Below are 21,526 nucleotides of genomic sequence, written 5' to 3' on the forward strand. Positions count from 1 at the left end.
GAGTGTTTTCCTGACTTGGACACCCTGTAACTTTTAATTCCAGCCTAGGTCTTAGCCCATCATGCAGACTCGGGGGAATGGAGAAAGGGATTTTTGCCACCAATCCATGCAGAGGGGTGACAGCTGTTGGGATGAACTCATCACAGAGCCAACACGAGGATTTTTTAGTCCAATGTAAATTATTCTTCTTGCATGAACTGGAAAAATGTAGCATGCTGAAATAGAGAAACATGGAATACGAACAGCAGACTTTGAAGCTGATTTTGTACCCTAAAAAATCCTAAGTGCATCACCCACAGCGGTGCTGCTGTGTGTTACAGTGATGTAACTTGTTCTTGTAGGAAGGCAGCAATACAACGAGGTTTGTAACGATCTATGTGATGCCATTAACATGCCTGTTACTTATCCTGCGTCTTTTTCAGTCAAAGGATGGATTATTCTTTAATGTTTATTTCTTGTAATTACTAAATCTTTGGAGTCCTCAAATTAGCGTGATTCAAGCAGCTGAAGTTGGTGGGGGCAGCTTTATCAGCAATCTCTTTTTGGTTGGGAATGCTTGCTCCAATGGTCCCAAGCCAGCCAGTGCTATAGAAAGTGTCATTGAAGTCTATGTGACAGAAAATATTAAAATGAGATTTAGGGTGCTGTGCTCAGTGAATAGCAGGTGAAGTCCAATGGAAACAACCACAGTGGTTCTGATTAAAAATTAAATGTGTGCAACTAATCCTTGCTTCTAGTAATGCAGCCATGGAGGCACGGCTGGGAAGCCTGGCTTTCTGGCAGGGAGCAGATGCGTGCCGTCGAGTGTTCTGCAGCGGTATTTTTACCTACACTGTCCGCTTGTGGCTTCCTGCACAGCCCAGGGGTGCTGCCTTGGGTCTGGGTTTGGAAATCCCATGTCCTGTTCTGCTCCTGTTTGTATTCTTCCCTTCTCCATGAGGCTGTTGAGTCACCTTGTTGCTTCTGATCCTCACAACTGGAAATAGCAATTTTCTTTAGAGCTGAAGTCCAAAAATGTAGAAAAACCTTCTATTTGGGAAGCAACTTCAGGAGCACACGGGATATTTTAGAATGGATGCTTTGAAGAGGCCAGTAAAATTAAAAACAGAGATTAGAATAAGTATAAACTCAAAGGTTGTATGGCTTACAATTGTATTTGAGATGAGTTTACCGGCTATGGCAGGCTGATTCAGTTTGAGGTTGCAGTTGTAGCTCATTGCAGTTTTTGTTGGGGTTGTGTGAGTTCTTGTGAGTATGGCTCATCCAACAGAAGGTGCTGGCTGTGTGCTGTGTTACAAAGCCTTGTGGTGTGGAGAGGTCGGAGATTTGCTCCCGGAGTTTGTTTGGTCACTGGGGACAAACCGTTTGGTGGCTTATAGCCAGCGGGTTGAGCTTTGCTTTTACTGCCTTTCTCTGCAGCTGTGTGCAAGGCTCCACGGACCCATTGCAGCTTCCAGCCTCGCTGCAGCGTGGGGCTGTCTGAGCAGCGCCCAGTGTGTGCCGTGTGATCTGCTGTCCTCAGGAACTGCGCTGCTCAGTGGAGCTTTCAGAGCGTTTCCCTAGGAGTGAGGACTTAGAAATCTGGAGTCAATAGAAAATCAATTAAAACGCAGCGGAGGTTTATCAGGAGGTTGGCACTTGCTTTGGTCATTGATTTGCCGGATTGCAAACCTGGTGCCTCTTATGGCTGCCCTTCAGCAGGCAGTGCCTGGGACCACAGGGTCGCACGTGGGAGGAAAATTAAGGCAGAAGATGCTTAATGGAAGAATATTGGGTTATCTGTAAGAACTGATTAAAGAGTAAGTGGCTGAGAGGGTAGGCAGGAGATTCGTGGTGGATTTCCTTCATTAGTCACCCTGGCACAAGTAGCAGGTACGTGTCTATAGCAAACTGAATGAGTACAAAGCTGGGAAATATGCTAGGCAGCATAGGGAGGCTGTGTGAGAAGGACCAGTGCAGTGGAAGCAAGGTGTAGTTCAGCATCACAGAGTTCAAACCCGCACACTTCAGTGCCAAGGGAAGTACCCAGTGTTGGCTGAGACCCTTGTGTGAAGCCATCATTACATGAGCAAGAGCAGTTATTTCCAGCTGGAAAAAGGATTTGTTACTGCGGAGTTAGGAAATAGTGACAAAACCCTGTCTGGAGCATGTGTGTGATTCTCCTGTTCTTGTTTTCCAGAAAGATTCCCTTGGGCAGGTACATGGAGGGCTGCTGAGATGATGAGAGCTTGTTGGATAAGCAGGCTGGAAGAGTTCAGCTAGCAGAGGTGGACAGATGAGGGGTGAGACTGGGACTTGAGCACCGCAGCTCAGCTATTCTCTGCTTGCTCATTGACTGGAGTATGTTTTGCACTAATTTGACCATCACTGAGATACAGAAGGGCTTAATTTTTGAAGACAGTGGTACAGGAAGGGTTCTGCACCAGGGCACCTTCCTTCTGCCCCTGTGTGGGTACTCTAATGCTCCGTGCCGAGTTCTGCACTTTCTGGAAGAAAGGGGGGCAAAATGTTTGTTTTTAACCTCCTGTGATTCTCCTGTAGGGTTCCATTAGCATTACTTGAAAATGATGTCTGTGTGGGCATCTTTTTGACCTTGCAAGACAAATCTTGTAGCAAACCAAATCAGTGTAGTAAAATATTTCTACGAGTGACTTTAAATATTGCTAGTTTAGCTTTGAAGGGGAAGAAGAGTGGAGAAAGCATCAAGTCTGGCAGCGCAGTGTTTGGGCAGTAAAACCCATAAACAAATCTGCTGCACAGTGCTCTCAAACCTGATCTTCTTGTGTATTTTAATTTGACTTACAGGAACTGGAATAACTCAGAGTAATTCAGACTTTGCTGGAGACCTCTGTGGATTGCCCTTCCACATCCTCTGGTTGTCTTGTTGGAATAATGGATCTGCTTCTCTTCTTGCTGTGTCCTTCTTCCTAGAACTAATGAGAACCTTCATTTTTTTTTCCCCTTCCTCTCTGGATCCGAGCTCCCTCTGTGATGGTGTGGGCAGTGTTGTGGAAGGGTTGTTGGTTTGGTTGGTTTGCTTGCTTAACCCTGAGCTTCCTTGCTGGAGGTTCTCTTTCTGCCATAGAACAGCTTGGCACTCCCCTGGTGTTACTGAATGCTTGATGGAAGGGCAGTCCTGCCTGCCACCACCCAACTTGGTGTACAGGGTGTGCTTTCATTCCTTCTGCCAAGGCAGGAAGGAGAGCTGGCTTCTGTTCCATGAGGAGCAGTTTTTCCAGCATGTCTCCCCTACCCCTTGTGTTTCATGCTCTGCCAGAGGCAGAAAGGAACAGCTGTCTGTAAGCCAGCACTTTCCATTGCTGTCAGGTTTTCCTCCGCCGTTTCAGTGCTGTGTTACCAGCAGGCCCCTGAAGCTTGTCTGCAGGAGTGCGGGGTGGCACTTGCGTGCAGTGCTGCAGGATTCCCAGCTGCTGCCTTGCTGCTGGGGAGCATCCATCTCTGCCACCTTCACTCTGGATGGATGCAGAACCATGGTGGCTATTGACCTCTCTTCTTCTCTTTTCTTCCCTTCCCTTCTGTCCCTTCCCTTCTTCATTCCTTATCGCACTTTGCGTCTCCTAGAGTTCTGCAACCTGCTGACAACGTAGCAGTGGTCATTACTCAGCAGTTGGCAGTGGATGAAGAAGGGACGTGATTTCATTCATTCCTGAACCTTGGGTACAGGCCCTTCCAAGGGATCCCTGCTGATGATTCTGCACGTTTATAAGTAGCTCTGAAAGTAATGAAGAGAAGTGGCAATGAAAGAAAACACTTTAAGAATTCTTTTTGCACTTTCTGATGTCTTCAGATATTGAAGAATTGCAGAATTCAGTTAATCTCACTATAAATTTAGCATATATCCTAGTAGTGGTTCCCCTGCATCTAGACAGCCACACAACTTGTGTTAGCGGAGGAGCAGAGCAGCATGTTGCTCTTCCTGTCCTCCCATGCCCTTACTTTCAGAATCCCCCCAGGCAGCTGCCTTCTCCTAATTCAGGTCACACGGAGCAGTGTGATGGTTCTTCACCCAGGTTCACAGGGTTGGACATAAAGCCTGGTGCTCATCTTAACTGTGTCTAGATTTCTGCAGCAGGGAGTGCCTTCTCTGGAGACGTGGTTTGCTATGGGAGCACTGTAGATACCATAGAGTGCTCAGGAGAGCCAGAGTGACCATTTTAATTTCATTGTCATGTCACATAGAGGCGTCACAGCTTCTTTTCGCCCTACCCCGTTCTTTCCGAGTGCCGAGGCAGACAAACCCAGCTCATGCTTTCATTCTTTAGCAGTTACCCTCTCTTTTTTTGGTTCTCACCGCTCATGATGCAGTTACTCACAGACTATTTGCATTGATACACTTCATCAGTCAGCTGTCTTCGGTGTGATGTATGATGACTTAATTTTATTATTATTTTTTTGCTTAGCAATTAAATACATGGCATTTCTTATCCTTCCAGTCTGGATGCAGAAGTGGAGACCAAACCCATGATCTGAGCATGTGTCACTGCTTTATCTACTATGTATTACTGAGAGAGACTAGAAAGGAAAAATGTTTGACTTATGAACTGAGTAAATATAGAGTCTCCGTGTAGTATCACATTTCCTGCAGTTAATTATAGTTTTTTTCTTCTTTATTATTGTTATTATTAATTTTTGTCCTTCCGTATGAAACTTTTCAAGAGGAGTTTCTGACCCCGATGTGGGGTTCTGGTAGGACAGTCCTGTACTGGTTCTTCTTGCTGTTTCTGTAAGACGTTAGTCACAGCAGGGCAGAAAGATGAATGGAGCTGTGTGCAGTTAGGGTGCATGTTAAATCCTGTTCTTTCCTATTGATCTGTAAGCTGTTCCATTGGCTTTCTTTCTGTTTCCTGCTGCTTTCTTGCTTCGTTATTGAAGGGAGGATTCAGACCTATACAGGTAATTTTAACTCCTGGTTCTGCATGGCATAAGTGTCTCTTTATCACTCGCATCATTATTCTGTTAGTGAATGCCTGACTGTCTGCTGTATACCTTACCAACTGAGTCTGAGGGTTGCCAAGACTTGCAGCCGGAGCGAGGGCTGCTGTGAATGTTCCGTGCTGGGATGCTGATGCCTTTCCCAGTGCTTCCGAGTTGAGACCTGAGCACGTTCCAGTGGGTTCCTTGGTTTCCTGGACCTGTTCTACTCATGTGGGGTATCACTTCATGCAAACATGGTAGGGGAGCTTGGTGCCACCTGGAAGAGGTTGCCACCCTTTTGAAAACGGAGCACAAGACAAAGCCAATGGCTCGGTTTGCACGGGGCATCTCCGGTCTTCGTAAAGCCGGGGCTTCAGCTGTTCTGGAGTTAGATTGGAACAGTTGCCTTGATCTTTTATTTCTTGAGAAAGGTGGCTTTTGGCAGTCAGCCCACCTTATAAAAATATATTTGACAGAAATCATGTTTCTGATAGTTGCTGTGAAAGTTGAGATGTATAATTCAGTAGATACAAACTAATAGCTAGATGTAAAGTTTCACACGCGGCAAAAATCGAAGGTGATAGCATGAACTTGCTGTTTACAAATAGTCAGAAATTGTCCTGCAGTTTTCTGAATGTGTGGCAACCCTTTGGAAGTAGTACTGAATGGCAATATTGTCTGCCTTTGTAATGGTGCTGCACATCCTTCCCCAGCAGGACTGACCGACTCTTTGTTCTCTCCTCTCTCCTCCCTCTCTCCGTTCCCTGCCCCAGTTTTTTCAGAGGCCTCAGATCCAGCCTCCACGAGCCACCATCCAGAACAGCAGCCCTTCCATCCGTCCTGGTGCACAAACACCGACCGCAGTGTATCAGACCAACCAACACATCATGATGGTTAATCACCTGCCGATGCCGTATCCCATGCCTCAGGCTCCCCAGTACTGTATACCACAGGTACAGATACATTTCCCACGCACTTCAGAAGCTGCCAAGGAACCTTTGCTCTGTCTGGATTTTCTCAGTGCCTGCTGCAGCGTCAGAAGAGGGGGAGAGATGTAACTCTCATTGCGTATTTAGACCCTGGCCTTCTCCTTTATGAAGTATCTGCTCATCTGAGCACGGAGGCATTAGGAATAAATTATCTCTTTAGTTTTCGAGATCCTCTCAGAAACAGTGTGAAACCAAGCTGCTGGAATATGCTGTAAATGTACTTAAATTGACTTAACAGCTCTAAAACCTTGGGCTTTATAAAAACGCAGCTTTACTGAAAGCAGGGGAGTGACTTGTTTTTGTAAAGAAGTTAGACAATCTAATATTTATTGATTTTTGAGGGTTCTGTTACATTTTCTTTATTTGTCAGCACGCCATTGCCCTACTCTTTGTAAGCAGGTGGTTATTTTTTTCCTCCTAGTATCGCCACAGCGGCCCCCCGTACGTCGGGCCCCCCCAGCAGTACCCTGTTCAGCCGCCGGGGCCAGGCCCCTTCTATCCAGGTCCGGGTCCTGGAGAATTCCCCAACGCCTACGGTGAGTTCTGCTTGGAGATTTCCTGGACTTGTTTTTTGCTCTTGTCAAGCTGAAGATTTATAATACCAAACTGGATTAGCATTTGTTTGAACTTTAAATAGCTGCTCGATTTGGCTGTGTCACGGCCCTTATTATTCACTTCTGAAAAAATCACAGTAACGGAGTTTTGTTTGTATGAACGCTCAAGGAAAGGCTGCAACTCATAGAGCTACCCACAGACACACATGAGCAAGAATAGTGGCTAGCTATTATTCCCTGCTAAATCATTATTATTGATTAAGGTGCTGTCAGTACATGTCAGAGCCCTGGTTTCCACTGAGCTGTGCCCTCAGTGTGTGCACAGCAAGGGAGAATTTAACATCTTTGGTTCCCGTGTTCCTCGTTTGGTATTTAGAAAGGGAGAAGGGCAGGCCCTGTGGCTTACCTGCTGTCTGGTGCTGCGGGGTGTGTGGTCGCCCTGTGCCGTGTACTGTGGCTGTTTGCATGCACTGTGCAGTGTGTGTGACACCATTCCTCAGGCTGTGAAGCTCAGAGCCACACCACAAAGCAGAGGGGCATCCTCCTCCACCCCCAGCAGCTCACCGCTGCCCCTCGCCTGGCTTCCCGCATACAGACGGGCGAGCGTCCGTCTGTCCCATGACACCTCTTCCTTTGGCAGATGTCTTCTATACAGAAGTAATTAAGCCCTTTGTCATTTCTAGCGTGCTGCCATATGTGATACATAGCGCACTTGCAGCACAGTTCCCTCGAAGGCTTTCTGCGGGATCTGTCAGTGCAGACAAACCAGCTCTGTTTGAATGAGCTGCAGCAATAGGTGTCCTGCAGTAATGCATATCACTGTTATTATCTGTCATTTATTTACCTTGCCTTGCCCACTTCTGGGAACCCTGGGAAACCCGAGTTGGTTTGACAGGCCCCTCCCTTGAAGCTGTGGCGGTAGGGCAGCACGGCACAGCTGCTGGATGTGCAGCTCCTCTGTCTGACAGCTGCAGGGAAGTTGATGAGGGAAAGCGCCGCAGAAGACAAAACTTGGGAAGATGGAAAGTGCTTTTCTTTTTTTTAACTGTCTGAGTTTTGCAGTGTGTTGTTCTCGCACTGATCCGCAAGTTTCCGTGATACATTGGGAAAGGCCTTGAAATGATGAGTGAATGGAGAAAGGGTAAAACTTGTCTGAAATGAGCACTGAACTGAGACTGTTCAATACGCAGTACTCTGAGCAGTGCCATGCAGCGCTCTGCTTCCAGCCCCTGCCTGCTGCTGCGAGGCAGAAAACTTCTTGCTCTGAGCGTGCACTGAGGGAGCCTGCTCCCAGCTCTTGCTTTCCAGCTTACAGCTTGAGGAATGCATCCTTTGGAGTTGCAAATCAGATTGTGCAGGGCTGGGTTCACTGGCTTTCATGAATTTCTCCACTTGCTTGAGATATCAGTAACCTCCTGTTTTGGTTACAGCGGTCACAAAGACGTCAGAAGTACAGTGCAGATTTTCATTCCCATTTAAAGGTTAGTTCAACTGAAGAATAAATCATAATCCTTCAGGGGGAAGTGAAGGCAGGCAGCCATCTAGCATCCATGGAAAAACAGATGATAGCCCTGCATTGCACGCTTGCCTGGTGTCTGGTACATGGACAGGAGGCGGCTCTGCTGTGACATTCCTGTTTGTCGGGTACTTCTGGAGAGAACCCAGTCTCCATGAGCCGGTCTCACTGTGTAAAGTGAAGAAAATGCAATGGTGTTGGTTGTTAGGCATGCAGCCAGCACTGCGATGTGATTTTGGAGTGGTGTCTGTGGCTATGCTTCTTTGTGTCACCAAGCAGAGGAGCCCAAGGGGGGCACATTGCTTTTCCTGCCCCAGGGATTTCAGCAGCCTTTCAGAAACTGAGGCAAGTGCTCAGCTTTCATATGAAGTAGTGACCTCATCTCCTGTCTTGCTGGAGCAGCAGCTCCCGTTTCGTGGAAGTGGGGAAAAGCAAAACAGTCTGATTTGCAGCTGGAAGTTGTGTTTCTCAGAGGAACTGCGGGAGAGCAGGTGGACAGCTTCACCTCTTGCGCTTGGTTTTGTTTTGTTAACGAACGAGCTGAATCTCTCACTGATTTCTGCGCTGTCCTTTCCCAGGAACACCTTTCTACCCGAGTCAACCGGTGTATCAGTCAGCGCCCATCATAGTGCCTACGCAGCAGCAGCAGCCTCCACCAGCAAAAAGAGAGAAAAAAACGGTAAGGGAACCTCGCTGACAGTACCTTCCTCTCTGAGTGCTGCCCTGCCAGTAAGGCTGAAGGAAATTGTTGAGGGTTTGAGCTGAAACCTGAGCTTTGTCTTCAGAGGGGCTGACTGTTCCCTCTCACACCTACATTGCGTTAGCACCGCGCAGTGCTGACTTCGTTGCGGTGTGACGGGGAAGCTTTCTGTGCTGCGTTTTGTAACGTCACAGCCAGCCGGAAAGGGACACACTTGTGCAGTTCATGGAATCCCACATGTTGTACACTGAGGAGTATATCCACTGATACTCCATTCCACACGACCTGACGAATTCCCACCCATAGTAACGCGGTGTCTCGGGTGCAGGTTGGGCGTTCAGTTATCGTGTTCTCAGGTGTTTGGTTTTGGATGGCATGCTCTTCCTCGGTGTGGAAGGGGAAAACAGAAAGGCTTTTTATTTTATTTTCTCTTGCACTTTATCTGGCAAGTGTATTTCTGTAGCTAAACTGTCTGCTAGATTTTCCAACTGTCACTAAGCTTATTTTCCAAAAACAGAGACATAGATGCACAGCAAGACACGTATTTCTTCTTAAAGTTGTGCCACACTTGCTTTAGATCCAAGGGAATTTGAAGAGGTGTGTGTATTTGATGAGCATTTTGGTTAAATCAGGTTTCAAGATGAGGGGACAACGTACCGTGCGTTTCAGGTTGCTGGAACAAACCATGCTGCAGTGCTCCTGCAGAGCTCAGCCCGGAGCATCTCGTGCTGAGTGGGATGGCAGTGTGTCTTGTCCACGAGCCCCAGGGACAGCGTGTAAAGGAAGACTTACTCAAACTCTTTCTTTGTTCCAAACTGTAGATCCGGATCCGAGATCCGAACCAGGGGGGCAAAGATATAACAGAAGAAATAATGTCTGGTGGGGGCAGCAGGAACCCGACGCCGCCCATCGTCAGACCCACCTCCACACCGACCCCACCTCAGGTAACAGCGTTCCTGCGTGGCTTTGCCCTTTGTTAGAGCCGCTTCTCTATCTTCCATTCACACCAGTGACATCTGGATGGTCTTTCCCTAAGTTGTTCATGTCCTTCAAGCTTTTTTTTTTTCCCCTGAGTGTGGTCGTTTTTAGCGACCCACAGCCTGCAACGTGCGGAGCTGCTGCCAGTCCCTCCCCTTGTGTGTGTCCGCAGTGGTGGTTGGAGCTGGTGAAGACTCTGGGGAGGACGTGGTGTTTCCACTAGTGGCTCATGCACCCCATGGGTCATGCCTGTGGTTGGTGATACATCTCAGATCACGTTACTGCCCGTACTGAAGCCTTCCTGCTTTAGCAGTCTTGTTTTAGGGTGCTGGAGTGACGGTAACTCAGGACGATTATCATGGAATTTCCGAATCTGGGCTTGGTATGTTCAGCCTCTGAAAAGAAAGAAACAAACAAGAAAACCAAATCAACAGAAAAGGCATTTTTCTGACCTAAGAAAAAGCATAAATATCCCAAACTGTTATTTTCAGTAGTCCATAAATCCTTTGAAAAATTCTGATCTGAACCCTTCGGAGCCTCTGTATCACCTGAGAAGTCTGCGTGCTGTGGCTGACAGTTAAGCTGATGGGAAACCTGGGGCTGTTGGGTCCTTTCTGGACCAAGAGAGCAATGCAGATGGGCAGTGATGCTATGAGCATGCGTCCACCTTGACAGGGACCACAGAGTCTGAAAATGGAAGCGTGGATGAGCTGCAAACAGCGGTTTCAGAGTCTAGTGGGTGGAGCAGCTAATGCAGGCACTCACCGGGTTGCTTCTGTGTTCAGAAATCTATTTTAAGGAACTACAGTTGAGTCAAATGGGACAAAATAAATGCTTCTCAAAGGAGGTTAATAAGCCTAGATTTCTTATCAGCTGTCATTTGTATGCAGAGCACAATGGTGATGTCCAATCATCTGCTCTGAGCAAGGTGTGCAAATACTTCATTGTTTCATAGCCAAGCTTCATTTTAATGATGTCAACGGTTTACGGGCGTTCGGCCCGGTTCCGTGACGAAGGGGACGGGGGATCCACGGGTCCACGCCCCAGGAAAAGGGAAAAGGGGAAAAGGGTAAGGAGATGGCCCTGAGAGCAAAGAACAGCGGCAACAATCTGAGGAGAAACAAACTAATTTACTAAATAAAATATCGGCATGCAAAACAACACACTATAATACAATATAATTACAATTTAAGCTGATAAATCCAATACAGAGAGAGAGAATGTCCCAAAGTCAAGGTAGGCCTTACTCTACTACCGACGATAAGACGGCTGGAGAGCGAGGTGCTGCCAAGACGAGAGACGGCGGAAAAAGGGACGAGGTCTCGTGATCTGCAAGTTCTTATACTGCGAGCTTCTATCTTTTCCCTCCGGCTGGAAAATGGTAACAGAGGAGAAAAGTACCGTGGGGAATGTAGTAGTCCTTCTCTTCTGAGAACCAGGTACATCCACTACATGATGTTATGATGTGGAATACCAATAACCGAAAATCACAAAACCATGACAAATGAGCTACTTGGAACCACTTTTGTTAATGACAGAAGAACTCTGAAATAGAGCTCACCAGAGAAAGTTCATTAGTGCAACACAAATGAAAGTTCAAGCCCACTCAAGCCAGGAAATTCAAAGTTATTGTCCCAACAGCATCTGTAATTTCTGTTAAGCAAGTGCATCTGCCCTGCTCAGAGGCAGTAGCTGAAAAAGTTGGAAAGAGGAGTCCCAGGAAAGGAAGCAGATGGCCAGAGCTGCTTTTTAGGGAAATGCATTCAGCGTGGATTTCTGACAGCGTGTCCAGGAGGAGCTGGGCACCCATCTCCTGAGCATTCTGCTCTGCCAGGTCGGGTTCTGCAGGAGGTGCATCTTTCTCAGCTGTGTGACCTGCTGCTCCTGCAGTTTGTTTCTGCATGTAGGAAGCATCAGGCTCCCTCTGCACTGTCATCTCTCCTTTTCTCCCTGCCTCTTGGTTTTTCTTTCTCCCCCCTGCCCTTCTCATCTCCCCCTGCCCTGCTCACATTTGCATTGCCGGTTTTTCTGTTCTCACGCTCATTGCCGCCCTGTTCTGTTTTTCACCTGCAGCAGCTGCCCAGCCAGGTCCCCGAGCCCGGCCCTGCGCTCTACGGGCCAGTGGAGAGCACCCACCTTGCCACCAGCGCCCCCGTCCCCGTGGCCAGCACCCCAAAGCAAGGTTGGTCGGCAGATATTATTTTTAGTCGTTTTTCTCCTTTCTTGTTCCAGTTGGAGTATTTTTGGCAGGGAGAGAAGCAGGGTGGCATTCAGCAGCAATAGAAGGGGAGGGGCCATCTCTTCCTCCAGTGGAACATGGAACAATGTGTTGCTAAGGGAATTAATTGAAATTTGCCGATGTGAAACTGCTTAACAAAAAATTGTATTAAAGCTTATATGTCCTGAACATTATTCCAGAGCAGTGAGAAGCGTGAAGCTCCTCTCACCCGCGTGCTGCCCTTCAGAAACAAGTGTACATCAGGAAAGGTCTCTTAGCATAGAGGCTTGTTGTCACTGGTGCCATTCATTGGCCGTAGCAGAGCATCCTAAGGCTGCCCAGAGAGCCCTGGCCTCCAGGCGCGGGAGAGAGTAATTAGAAAAACTGTGATTGTGCAAAGAGTCTCAGAAATGGCTCACCAAAAAGAAACCAGGGCACAGATGGAAAAGGTTTCCTAAAGTGATCATGTTTCATTCTTACCTCTCGGAACGCGTGTTTGAAGGGGGGTCTTCAGCTGTCTGCGTGGAGATGTGACAGGAGGGCAGGTGCTGTGCACCAGGTGCTGCATTGACATGTGAGGGCCATTAACAGCTTCATTGAGTGCTGTGCACGGTACTGTGTGGCACAACTGGGACAGCTGATCGCAGCCTTTGGAATCCCTGGACTTTCTCTACAAGACAAGCAGTCCGTGCTCTGCGTTTGCAGCTTCTGCAGCAATCCCTGGCTGTCAGGCTCCAGGTCGTGCAGGGATATGGAAGGGCAGAGCTGGGGGCTGTGGGACCGTGGCGGCACCATGTGGGGCAAGCGGTGCTCAGCGCTGTCAGTGCCCCTGGTGCATGCTTATCACTGTTGCAACGTGCTCCGGCGAGCAGCAGCTCTGCCTCACAAATATCTGCGCTGGGACAAAGGGTGGAAAAATGGCAGCGAGCCCAGTGATTATTTTTGGATAAACTGCGTGGACCTGGGATGGGTTCCCACATCCAGCAGGATCTTACCCACCACTTGCCCAGCACCCCACTGCCTCCCCTTGGCACACCTTGGGAATGTAAGCGGGCTGAGTCAGCTTGCATGAGTGGCTCTGATGCTGTTGTTCTGCCCTCCCAGCCGTGGGTCGGTCTGTGTGACCATCTCTGTGGTAGCTGGCCGGGGGGAATCCTCACCAGGACTTGGAGATTTGGTCTCCAAGTAGGGATGTGCTTCTCATCTGCCAGGTTTGCTCCTGGTTCTGAAATCCCCCTCCGATTCCTTCTCTCGTTGGGTTCTGCGCACACAGTCCTACCTGCATGAGGTACAGGTTGAAGGATGTGTGCTTAGACCACTGCTTTCTAGACACAGTTGTAAGGCTTTCGCTGTGTTTTTCTCTCTCAGAACCTTTTTTCTGGGCTCTTCAAATGATTTTTTTTTTTTTTTTTTGAGCAATCACATTTATCTCCAGGGAGAGAATACCCAGGCAGTGTTTATAGCGAGCTGTAAATGTCAGGAACGCTCCATGAGTTCTCTGCAGCCTCGTTCCAGAATTGGAGGTGATGCGTTTTCTTCTCTAAACCAGTTCTGGATCATTCTACTTCCACGGAGCCTTCAGAATCCAAATCCAACCCTTCTGCACCTTTGGACTGCAAACACATGGCAGCAGTGGTGCTGTTTGGTGGCAGCTGTGCTTCACCCAGTTTTGTTGTTGCTTTCTTTGGAAATGATATCTCCTCTCAGCTGAAATTTAGAACAAAAATTGGATTGTGTCCTTCAGTCTGTTGTGCTGGGGGGTTCTGGAGCTTAGAACTAACAAGTCCAGAAGAACCTGAATGTATCTCACATGGCGGTAATGGTGTGACACATAGCAGCTGTAAACCACAGCCCGTCAGCAGGTGTGGGGCAGTGCTCTGGCACTGCTGCCCAGAGCTGTGCATGCCCCATCCCTGGAGGTACCCAAGGCCGTGGATGGGTCCTGGGCAGCCCGAGCTGGTGGGAGGCAGCCAGCCCACGGCAGGGATGGGGCTGGATGGGCCCTTCAACCTCAGCCATCCCCTGGGATGATTCTGTGATACGATGCGGTGACACTGATGGGGAGCTCGCAGGCAGCCGGCTGCTCTTGGTGCCCATTTGACTGTTGGGAGCAGGAGCTGCCCAGCTGTCGGTGCTACAGCCCCATAGCCCTCTGAGGCAGAACCCGTCTCGGGTGTATTTCTGTCTTCTGTGGAGCTCCTGGAGCAGGGGAGCTGGGGCCAGGAGGGCAGTGGGGAATGGCGTTCTGTTCGTAACGTTGCCTTTGGTTTTCCTTTCCCAGAAGAGAAGCCAAAACCAGACCCAGTATTAAAGCCGTCTTCTCCCGTGCTCTGGGCAGAGCCCGCGGCAGAGAAGCAGGATCCGGCCCTGCTGGTGGCTGAGCCCACCCCGCTGCCCACCCTGCCGGCACCCGCCACAGCCCCGTCACCACCCCCTGTCCCGCTCACAGCCGCTGCCACCGCCGCTCCTGCTAAACCCTCGCCCACTGTCAAAACCGAGGAGAGATGTGAAGTCGCTTCCCCCAAGGAGGAGGTGGTGCCTCTCCCCAGCACTGTGCCCTGCGCGGACACGTCAGACCCTGTGCCTGCAGAGGAGCCCCGTGGCGAGGCGTGCCAAGAGCCGGGCAGCACTGCAGCGCCCAGCGATGTTCCAGTGACTGCTAGCACGAACGTGATCAACGAATTGAACGGAGTGAGTGAGATCGTTGCTGCTGCAGAGAGTGGGGCCGAGGAGGCTGCAGGGGACGCTGTGCCGCTCGCTGCCGACCCACAGGAACCAGGGGCAGCTCCCGGGGACCTGGGCACCACGCCGCCCCCCAGCACCCCCCATGCAGCCCCATCCCCACCACCCGCCCCAGCACCCAGCCCTCCCCCTCCTCCTCCTTCTCCTCCTGCTGCTGTGACCACTACAGCCCCTTCCTCACCACCGCCTCCACCTCCCAGTGCCTCCCCTGCTCAGGGAGACTTGGAAGGAGAGGAGGGCACAAGGACTGCTCCTAGTGAAGAGCTAACAGATACTGAGAAGAAGGAAGAGACGGAGGCAGATGGGCAACCGGAGGAGAGCGCGGAGGCTCCAAGCTTAAGCTCTAGCAAGAGTCCTGTCCCAGGTAAGTGCTTGGCAGCACAGGGCGTGCAGCAGAGCCGAGGGAAGGGCTCTTTGGGGCTCCTCCGTCAGGTGTTTCCATTTGTACCTGTCCCTGGGAGGTCTGATCCCACCACGTGGCCATTGCTTTGATCACAGAATGCTAATCTTCGTTTGCAGCGACAAAACAACCCTGGATAATTGTTCATAAAAGAGGTAGCCAGCTTTGCACGTGCATCGTGGGATTGGCATGTGTTAGCCAGTACACTGGCCTTCACAACTGAGAAAGGAGTATTTCTCAAGTTTCAAAAAGCATCACTGGAAATTCTGGTTGCTCTGAGGTTGGCGTTTCAGGGAGTGTGAAACGCTCCCAAGTCAGGTTTTGTACTCTGCCCGTCCTGTCAGGCAAAATGTTGTTGGTCAAGTGGAAGTAATAAAAAAAGGTAGACGCTTTTCTATAGTGTCTGCTGGAAACCAAAGGCTTGAGCAGCAAATCCATTTGCTGTAAACTTTAATCACAAAATCAGTTCTGTTTACACTGTTAAATATGTATGCGTGCCTGTGTCAGAATTTAAGCTGGTAACACTGGCAACAAATTATGAGCACGTTGGATTAATGGCTTTGTATCTTAATATACCGTGTGGTTCCTTTTACTCTTCAGGGGAAAAAGGTGATTAGAGTAAATCACTGCAGATCTTTGAAATACTGTATGGTATTTTCTTTGAATCAGTTGTCCAGGGAAATTAATGAGCAGTGGAGCTGTTAACCTGCTTCAAAATTGAAATATAAGCCCAGCTTATGAGAACTGGGCTGCTGGAGTGGGAGGTGTTCTGCTGGGGGGTGCTGCCGTGGTCGGCCTGCTGATGGCTGCAGATCAGGTGCTGGTTACCTGTTACAGTGTGCCTGCTGAGGAATGGCTCACCAGGACCTCATCTCCCGAAACTCTCTGGTTTCTGAGGTTCTCTTTTGCCCTGCACGATCCTCGCAGTGCTGGTAATAAACTCCTAGCTGTCAGAAGGACCATTTGGAGCTCCAACGAGCAGCTTGTAGAACAGTTACCTTGTTTTAATGTCACTTGGATGATTTTGTTAGTACTGCATGGAAACAAAACCTCTGCGACACCGCAGCTGCTCCGCTACCCTGCGTGGTTAACACCAGCGTGCAGGAGGGAAGCATGTGGTGTTCTAATAGGTGCACGCTTGTCTTGCAGCCTCAACAGCTGTAACTGCACCAAAGACGTGGAAGAAACCAAAAGAGCGGACCCAAGCCACCGAGGAGGTGACAGAGGCGGAGGCAGAGGTATGAGGGAGTGCAGCGCTCCTTTTTCCGTATTCAGTGATGATGTTGCTGTCTTCAAGGGGTGTTTCAGACACTCTGCTTCCTTCATCTTGCAAGGATCAAAAGCAGATTTTTTGGGGAACATTTCCCAAAAGTGGGGTATTCCCCAGCATCTCTTAGATCAGTGGCTTTTGGCTGTCCTCCCGCCCTGAAAGCTCCAAGTTTTCTTCGTTTTTGCCTAATTAAACGCTTCCAGCGTTCAAGAACATGGAGTTTTTAATGCTGTCCCAAGGGGAAATGGGTTTGAACCCTTTAAAATTGCACCATTTGGGGGTCCTAGGGCCACTCTGGTGACATTTGGGACATTCTTTTGCTGCACAGTGATGTCATTGTGATGTCACGGCCAAAGAATGACTATCTGATGGAGAGGCTGGGAAGGGAAAAAGCTGACATCTGTGCAAAACCACCTCGCCTGCAGTCAGACAAATTGGGAGTGTCACCTTTCCTGCCATTCTGGTAGGGATGGTGCAGGGAGAACCTCTTTCTTTAACGTCCCATGTAAAATTGGCAATAGAACTTATCACAGAGGGGGTGAGGGAATAAAAACGGTAACCATTCAGAATGCCCTGTGCTGGTGTGTGTATGAAGAGTGGTGCTGGCTGAGCTGCCCCGGCAGGTTCTCTCTGCACATTCTCCCGTCATTGCTGGAGGAATCCCATCTCTGTACCCTTTGGTATTTTCACCAGTGCTAAAGAAGAACATCATACTGTTTTACCTTGAAAACGTGCAAAAAGCATGTTAGGATGCAGTGCTTGTAGGCTGGGAGGTGAGAGGATCAAGATGCTCTCCCGGAGCATCCCGGGTTCCCTCTGCCTTTTGTTTAATGGCTGCAGTGTCTCCGAGGAGAAGTGCAATCCCAGCACCTTTCCTGTGTGAATTCAGAATAAGGTTGCGTCCTCGGAGAGCTCTAAAATTAACAGCAAGGAGATCAGTGAATGGTGTGGTTAGCCCACGTGTTGGTACGGATCCGCACAGCGCTGTAGAAGAGGCAGCACGTCGCTGTTAGGCTGCATGGATGAACGGGGAGATGTCCGTGGGTGTCCGGCTCTGCGAGGGTTCTGACATCGCCTCTGTGTTTCTGTCTGCTTCAGCCTAAAGTAGAAGAGGAGCTTTTGGGTGACAAAGTACTTGAATCTGATCAGGATAACATGAGCCATGGGTTTCAGTTGGAGAGAGACCCTTCCGAACTTAAAAAAGTGAAACCTGTGGAAGAAAATGGAGAGCAGGAGGCAGAACCTGTCCGTAACGGTGCTGAGAGCATGTCGGAGGGAGAGGGGACTGACGCGACCTCGGGCTGCACGGAGGGCTCCGCCGAAGGGCCCGCGCTGCAGTACAAGCCAGGTAAGCACACTCCAGGCTTGGCAGGCTTGCTTGCCTTGTGCCTTCCTCCCTGAAACACTGCTGACATTCTGTCGTCCTCCCCGCCCATATAGGATGTGCCTGGTGGTGCTGTGAGGGTGTACAGCGTGTATATGCATACAGCCTCCAGCTCTACTGGGATTCACAAACCAATGGCCTCAGAGAAGCTGCACATAAGCAGACACAGTTTTTAAATAGGCGCTGTGAAAGTTCTGACTGAGTGCTACACGAGAGTGTGTGTATATGTACACTTAGTTGCCTGGCCAAACAGATCTCTGGAATTGTAAGGAAAGGGAAAGAAGCAACGCTTGGTCATCAGCCAAGGCCCTGCTGCTGAACTGTGGGCGTGCAGATTTTCTGATTAAGATATGTAGTGTGAGCTCAGAGGACAGTGGTGAGTGCCCCATCCCTGGAGGTGGCTGAGGCTGTGGACGGGCCCTGGGCTGCCCGAGCTGGTGGGGAAGCCAGCCCACAGCGGGGGTGGGGCTGGATCACCTCTGAGGTCCATTCTAACCCAAAGCCATTCTGTGAGTGTGACACTGCACTCTTGTTGGTCAGCGCTGGGTACGCTCTGCCTAGGGGTGGCTTGTTTTTCACTGAGACCACTCGTAGGCCTGACCCTCTATAAATGCACCTAATTAAGAGAGACCTTGAGACCATCTCACTTTGCAGTTGCTACCAATTTTTAAGTGATTTCTTGTTCAGGTGGAGCTTCCTCACAATAAATTAAGTCATTTGCTTAGGAGCCTGGAAATTAAGAGTATGAAACAAATAAAGACCTTGAGAGGAGGTGTGCTGGAGAGGAGGCTTCTGCAGGGATCGGGGTGCTGAGAAACCCAAAACCAGTGATCAAGGACTGAAATAACAAAATGAGAAAAAGCTTTAACAGTGGATCTGAATGGACAGGTCAAAGCACAGCAACACTAACTGGCATCCATGAAGCACAAAGGTGGCATCTCCTGCAGATGTGAAGGGTAAAGTGAGATGACGTGGGCTCCAGTTGGGATTAGTTATTAGCCCCGTATGGCACTGGGCTGGCTGCGTGCCCCCAGTTGTTTAGGTTCCTTTAACATGACGTATGTTCCTTTCCTCACTGCCTGGCAGGCTTCAAAATTAATATTCAAGTTCAATTTCCTACGCAGCATTAGCTGAGTCTCACATTCGGATTTAACAGAAACACGTCTTCAAGAGTAGAGATTTTGCTCCCTGTGAATCTCAGCAGCTTCTCTCATTATAGAGCAGTGGAAGCCCCTGGACCCGGATGGGAAGAAGCAGTACGACCGGGAGTTCCTGCTGGACTTTCAGTTCATGCCTGCCTGCATCCAGAAGCCAGAAGGGCTGCCTCCCATCAGCGACGTGGTTCTCGACAAGGTGAGAGGAGAGCCGATCAAACAGGTGCGTGCAGCCCCTTTGGTTTTGTGATTTTTCTTAATGAATAAAGATCTCTGATGCATGCTTTGTCCTTCACCTTTTTGGCGAAGACTTTTGTCAGGAAGGGGGGATACTTGGCTCATGTCATAGCACAAGGTTTGTTGGCTGGTGAATGAGCGCAGGTGATTTAAAATCTGAAGAACTGATACTCTTAATGCTCTGTGTCCTGCATTAAGTTGTACTGGGTTGTTTTAAAATTGAAAATGCTGTCTTAGAGCCATTAAGACCCAAGGATATTAGCAAAGCAAGAGTGAAAGGAGAGCTTTCTTTTATGTCTTTTATGAGTTGAATTCTACTGCTAGGAAAGCATAGCCCTGCTTGTGGGCAAGCTGTTGTTTTTGTCTGAAACAGTTGTGTCAGTATTTGTGAGCAGGTCTAATAAAAGGTGATCAATACCTTGGCTCTCAGAAAGCTTTGTGATTTTAACCAGCCTTATTACTACAGATGTACCTTTCCCCCCTGTATGTCTGCACTTATTGAAATACTCATTATCTGGGAGGCCTGCCACCAAGACCCTGTTCCCATCTCTGTTAAATCTATGTCATTGTAGTGGATTTGGGTGTAACCCTCCCAGGGTCGTTCTTAAGATTCAAGCACAGTTCAGGGTGCAGGTGATTCTCATGTGTAGGAATGTTTCAACTCTGAATTTCATGCCCAGACAAATTGTGACACCCAGCATTGTTCCCGAAATGATTCCATCCGCCCACTAGTTTTCTGTGCTGGCTTCTCACTGCTCTGTCTGCTCTTGAGCTGCCTGTGCTCAGACAGCTGTCTGTTGTGTTAACACCACAGGGATTTATTTGAGGGAAGGTGGCAGCTCTGGGATCTCAAACCAAGACTATTACATTTGCTGTGCACCAAACAGGCCTGTTAGCTTAATTTTATCTTCCATAAGGCATGTTCAGCCTTGAAGTGTTTCTGAACGCTGCGTATTTCCACAGTAGTCACCTGTGGAAGACATTAGGTGTGTTTTTAGTGTAATGAGAGTGCATAAAACTTGCCTGGTTTGTTGAAAGTGTAATTTGGATATTAAATATGAATATTATGATTTAGCAGAGACTGTAGAGCTGTGATAGCTGCAGCACCCACTGACGAGGCCGTGTTTGTCTGCTCTGCTCTCCAATGCAGGTCAACCAGCCCAAATTGCCCCTGAGAACTCTGGACCCTCGGATACTGCCTCGAGGCCCAGACTTCACGCCAGCCTTCGCTGATTTTGGGAGGCAGCCTTCCGGTGGAAGAAACGTGTCTGGAAGTGTGAGTTTTCCCCAGCTTGCTAATTTAACACCTGGCCTTGGCGCTCAAGAAGTCCATCCTCACATGTTTGGGCATTTTCCAGTATTCCAATGGTTCTGGTTTTGTCAGGCTTGAATGCAAGGGGAAATATTTTCTTGGCCGTCAAAGTTTAGGAAAATGAGCAAAACATTGTGGATGTTTTTAATTGGTATGTATTGGTCTTAACATGGATTTGATCTCCTCCTTCCCCTTTTCCTTCTTGAGAGGTGTGGAAACTATTTCCATGCTGTGGATTTGTCAGTCACGTGTGTGCAAGCGCACATCTCTCGTACAGCAGCATGTTGCCATACTTCGGTCACTTAATTCCTCATTTTTCTGCCTTCTCTGCTTTCCTTTCACCTTTTCTTCTTTGCCCCTTGCCTTGCTTTGCCCAGGCCCTTCACCCTCTTTCTGAATTCCTCCTTTCTGTCTGTGCTGCCATTGTTCTTGGGGCTGCAGCCGGGTCGGAGCTGCCTCAGGTGCAGTCACTCACATTCCGTCTCTCTCTCTAAATACATTCAGTTTGTCTACCTGGTTGCATCTAACAGTGTATCCGTCACGTTCCATTCAAAACAGCTGGTTCCAAAGACCTTCACTAAGTAACCTTGACTTCTGAGTATGCAGATTTCCAGATTTCAGAGCCGAGCCTGATGGTCACGCTGCAGACTTTGAGTTGCTGTAATGTTTCTGGTTTGGGAGCAGTCTTGTGGCTGGCACTGCGATGCTGGGGCACGCGTCCTTGTCCTCGAGTAGCTTCGGTGTCGCGGTTTGTCTCAGAGCACAGCGCGGTCCCCAGGCAGTGCTGCTCTTTGAGGTTGCCATCGCTTGCCGTGTTTAGTGATGCCGCGGTGAGCTGCAGGTTGTACCTGGCGCTGCCCATCCTTCCGTGCGCTGATGTCCCGAGCCCCGTGGCACCTTGGTGACACCACTGTCGCTCTTTCTCTTTTCACAGGCCTGCAAAGTGCAGAGCGGCCCTGGATTGCCGTCCCTGGCTCGGTGCGGTTCCCCAGCATGCCCTCTCTTGGTCTCGCCTCACCCACCATTGAGGAACCTGCCAATAGGGGTAAGCCACATCCCCCCTTCTTTACCCATCTTTGCACCTTTTTGTAGAGTTTGGTTTTTTTTCCGTAACGCCCACTGTTGATAATGAACTGC

At 49.1% G+C, this 21,526-nt stretch overlaps 1 protein-coding gene across 11 annotated transcripts in view; it reads left to right on the forward strand.

Annotated features, from left to right (window-relative positions):
* The window catches only part of EIF4G3 (eukaryotic translation initiation factor 4 gamma 3), a 95,647-nt gene that overhangs the window by 45,527 nt on the left and 28,594 nt on the right, over positions 1-21,526 (forward strand). For 9 of the 11 annotated variants that reach the window (XR_002444513.1, XM_021417736.1, XM_021417735.1 and 6 more), the window contains 11 exons: positions 5,709-5,888; positions 6,346-6,460; positions 8,573-8,673; positions 9,516-9,638; positions 11,746-11,854; positions 14,172-14,996; positions 16,182-16,270; positions 17,401-17,650; positions 18,906-19,063; positions 20,228-20,353; positions 21,324-21,434. Coding sequence is in view for 10 of the 11 variants with exons in the window: in XM_021417736.1 (XP_021273411.1) it covers positions 5,709-5,888; positions 6,346-6,460; positions 8,573-8,673; positions 9,516-9,638; positions 11,746-11,854; positions 14,172-14,996; positions 16,182-16,270; positions 17,401-17,650; positions 18,906-19,063; positions 20,228-20,353; positions 21,324-21,434 (2,187 nt within the window). In the remaining variant the exon portion in view is untranslated. The remainder of the gene's footprint in view (positions 1-5,708; positions 5,889-6,345; positions 6,461-8,572; positions 8,674-9,515; positions 9,639-11,745; positions 11,855-14,171; positions 14,997-16,181; positions 16,271-17,400; positions 17,651-18,905; positions 19,064-20,227; positions 20,354-21,323; positions 21,435-21,526) is intronic. The other 2 variants (XM_021417728.1, XM_021417731.1) reach the window with 2 other exon arrangements.

This window comes from Numida meleagris, chromosome 20, assembly GCF_002078875.1.
Source record: "Numida meleagris isolate 19003 breed g44 Domestic line chromosome 20, NumMel1.0, whole genome shotgun sequence".
Taxonomy (NCBI): domain Eukaryota; kingdom Metazoa; phylum Chordata; class Aves; order Galliformes; family Numididae; genus Numida; species Numida meleagris.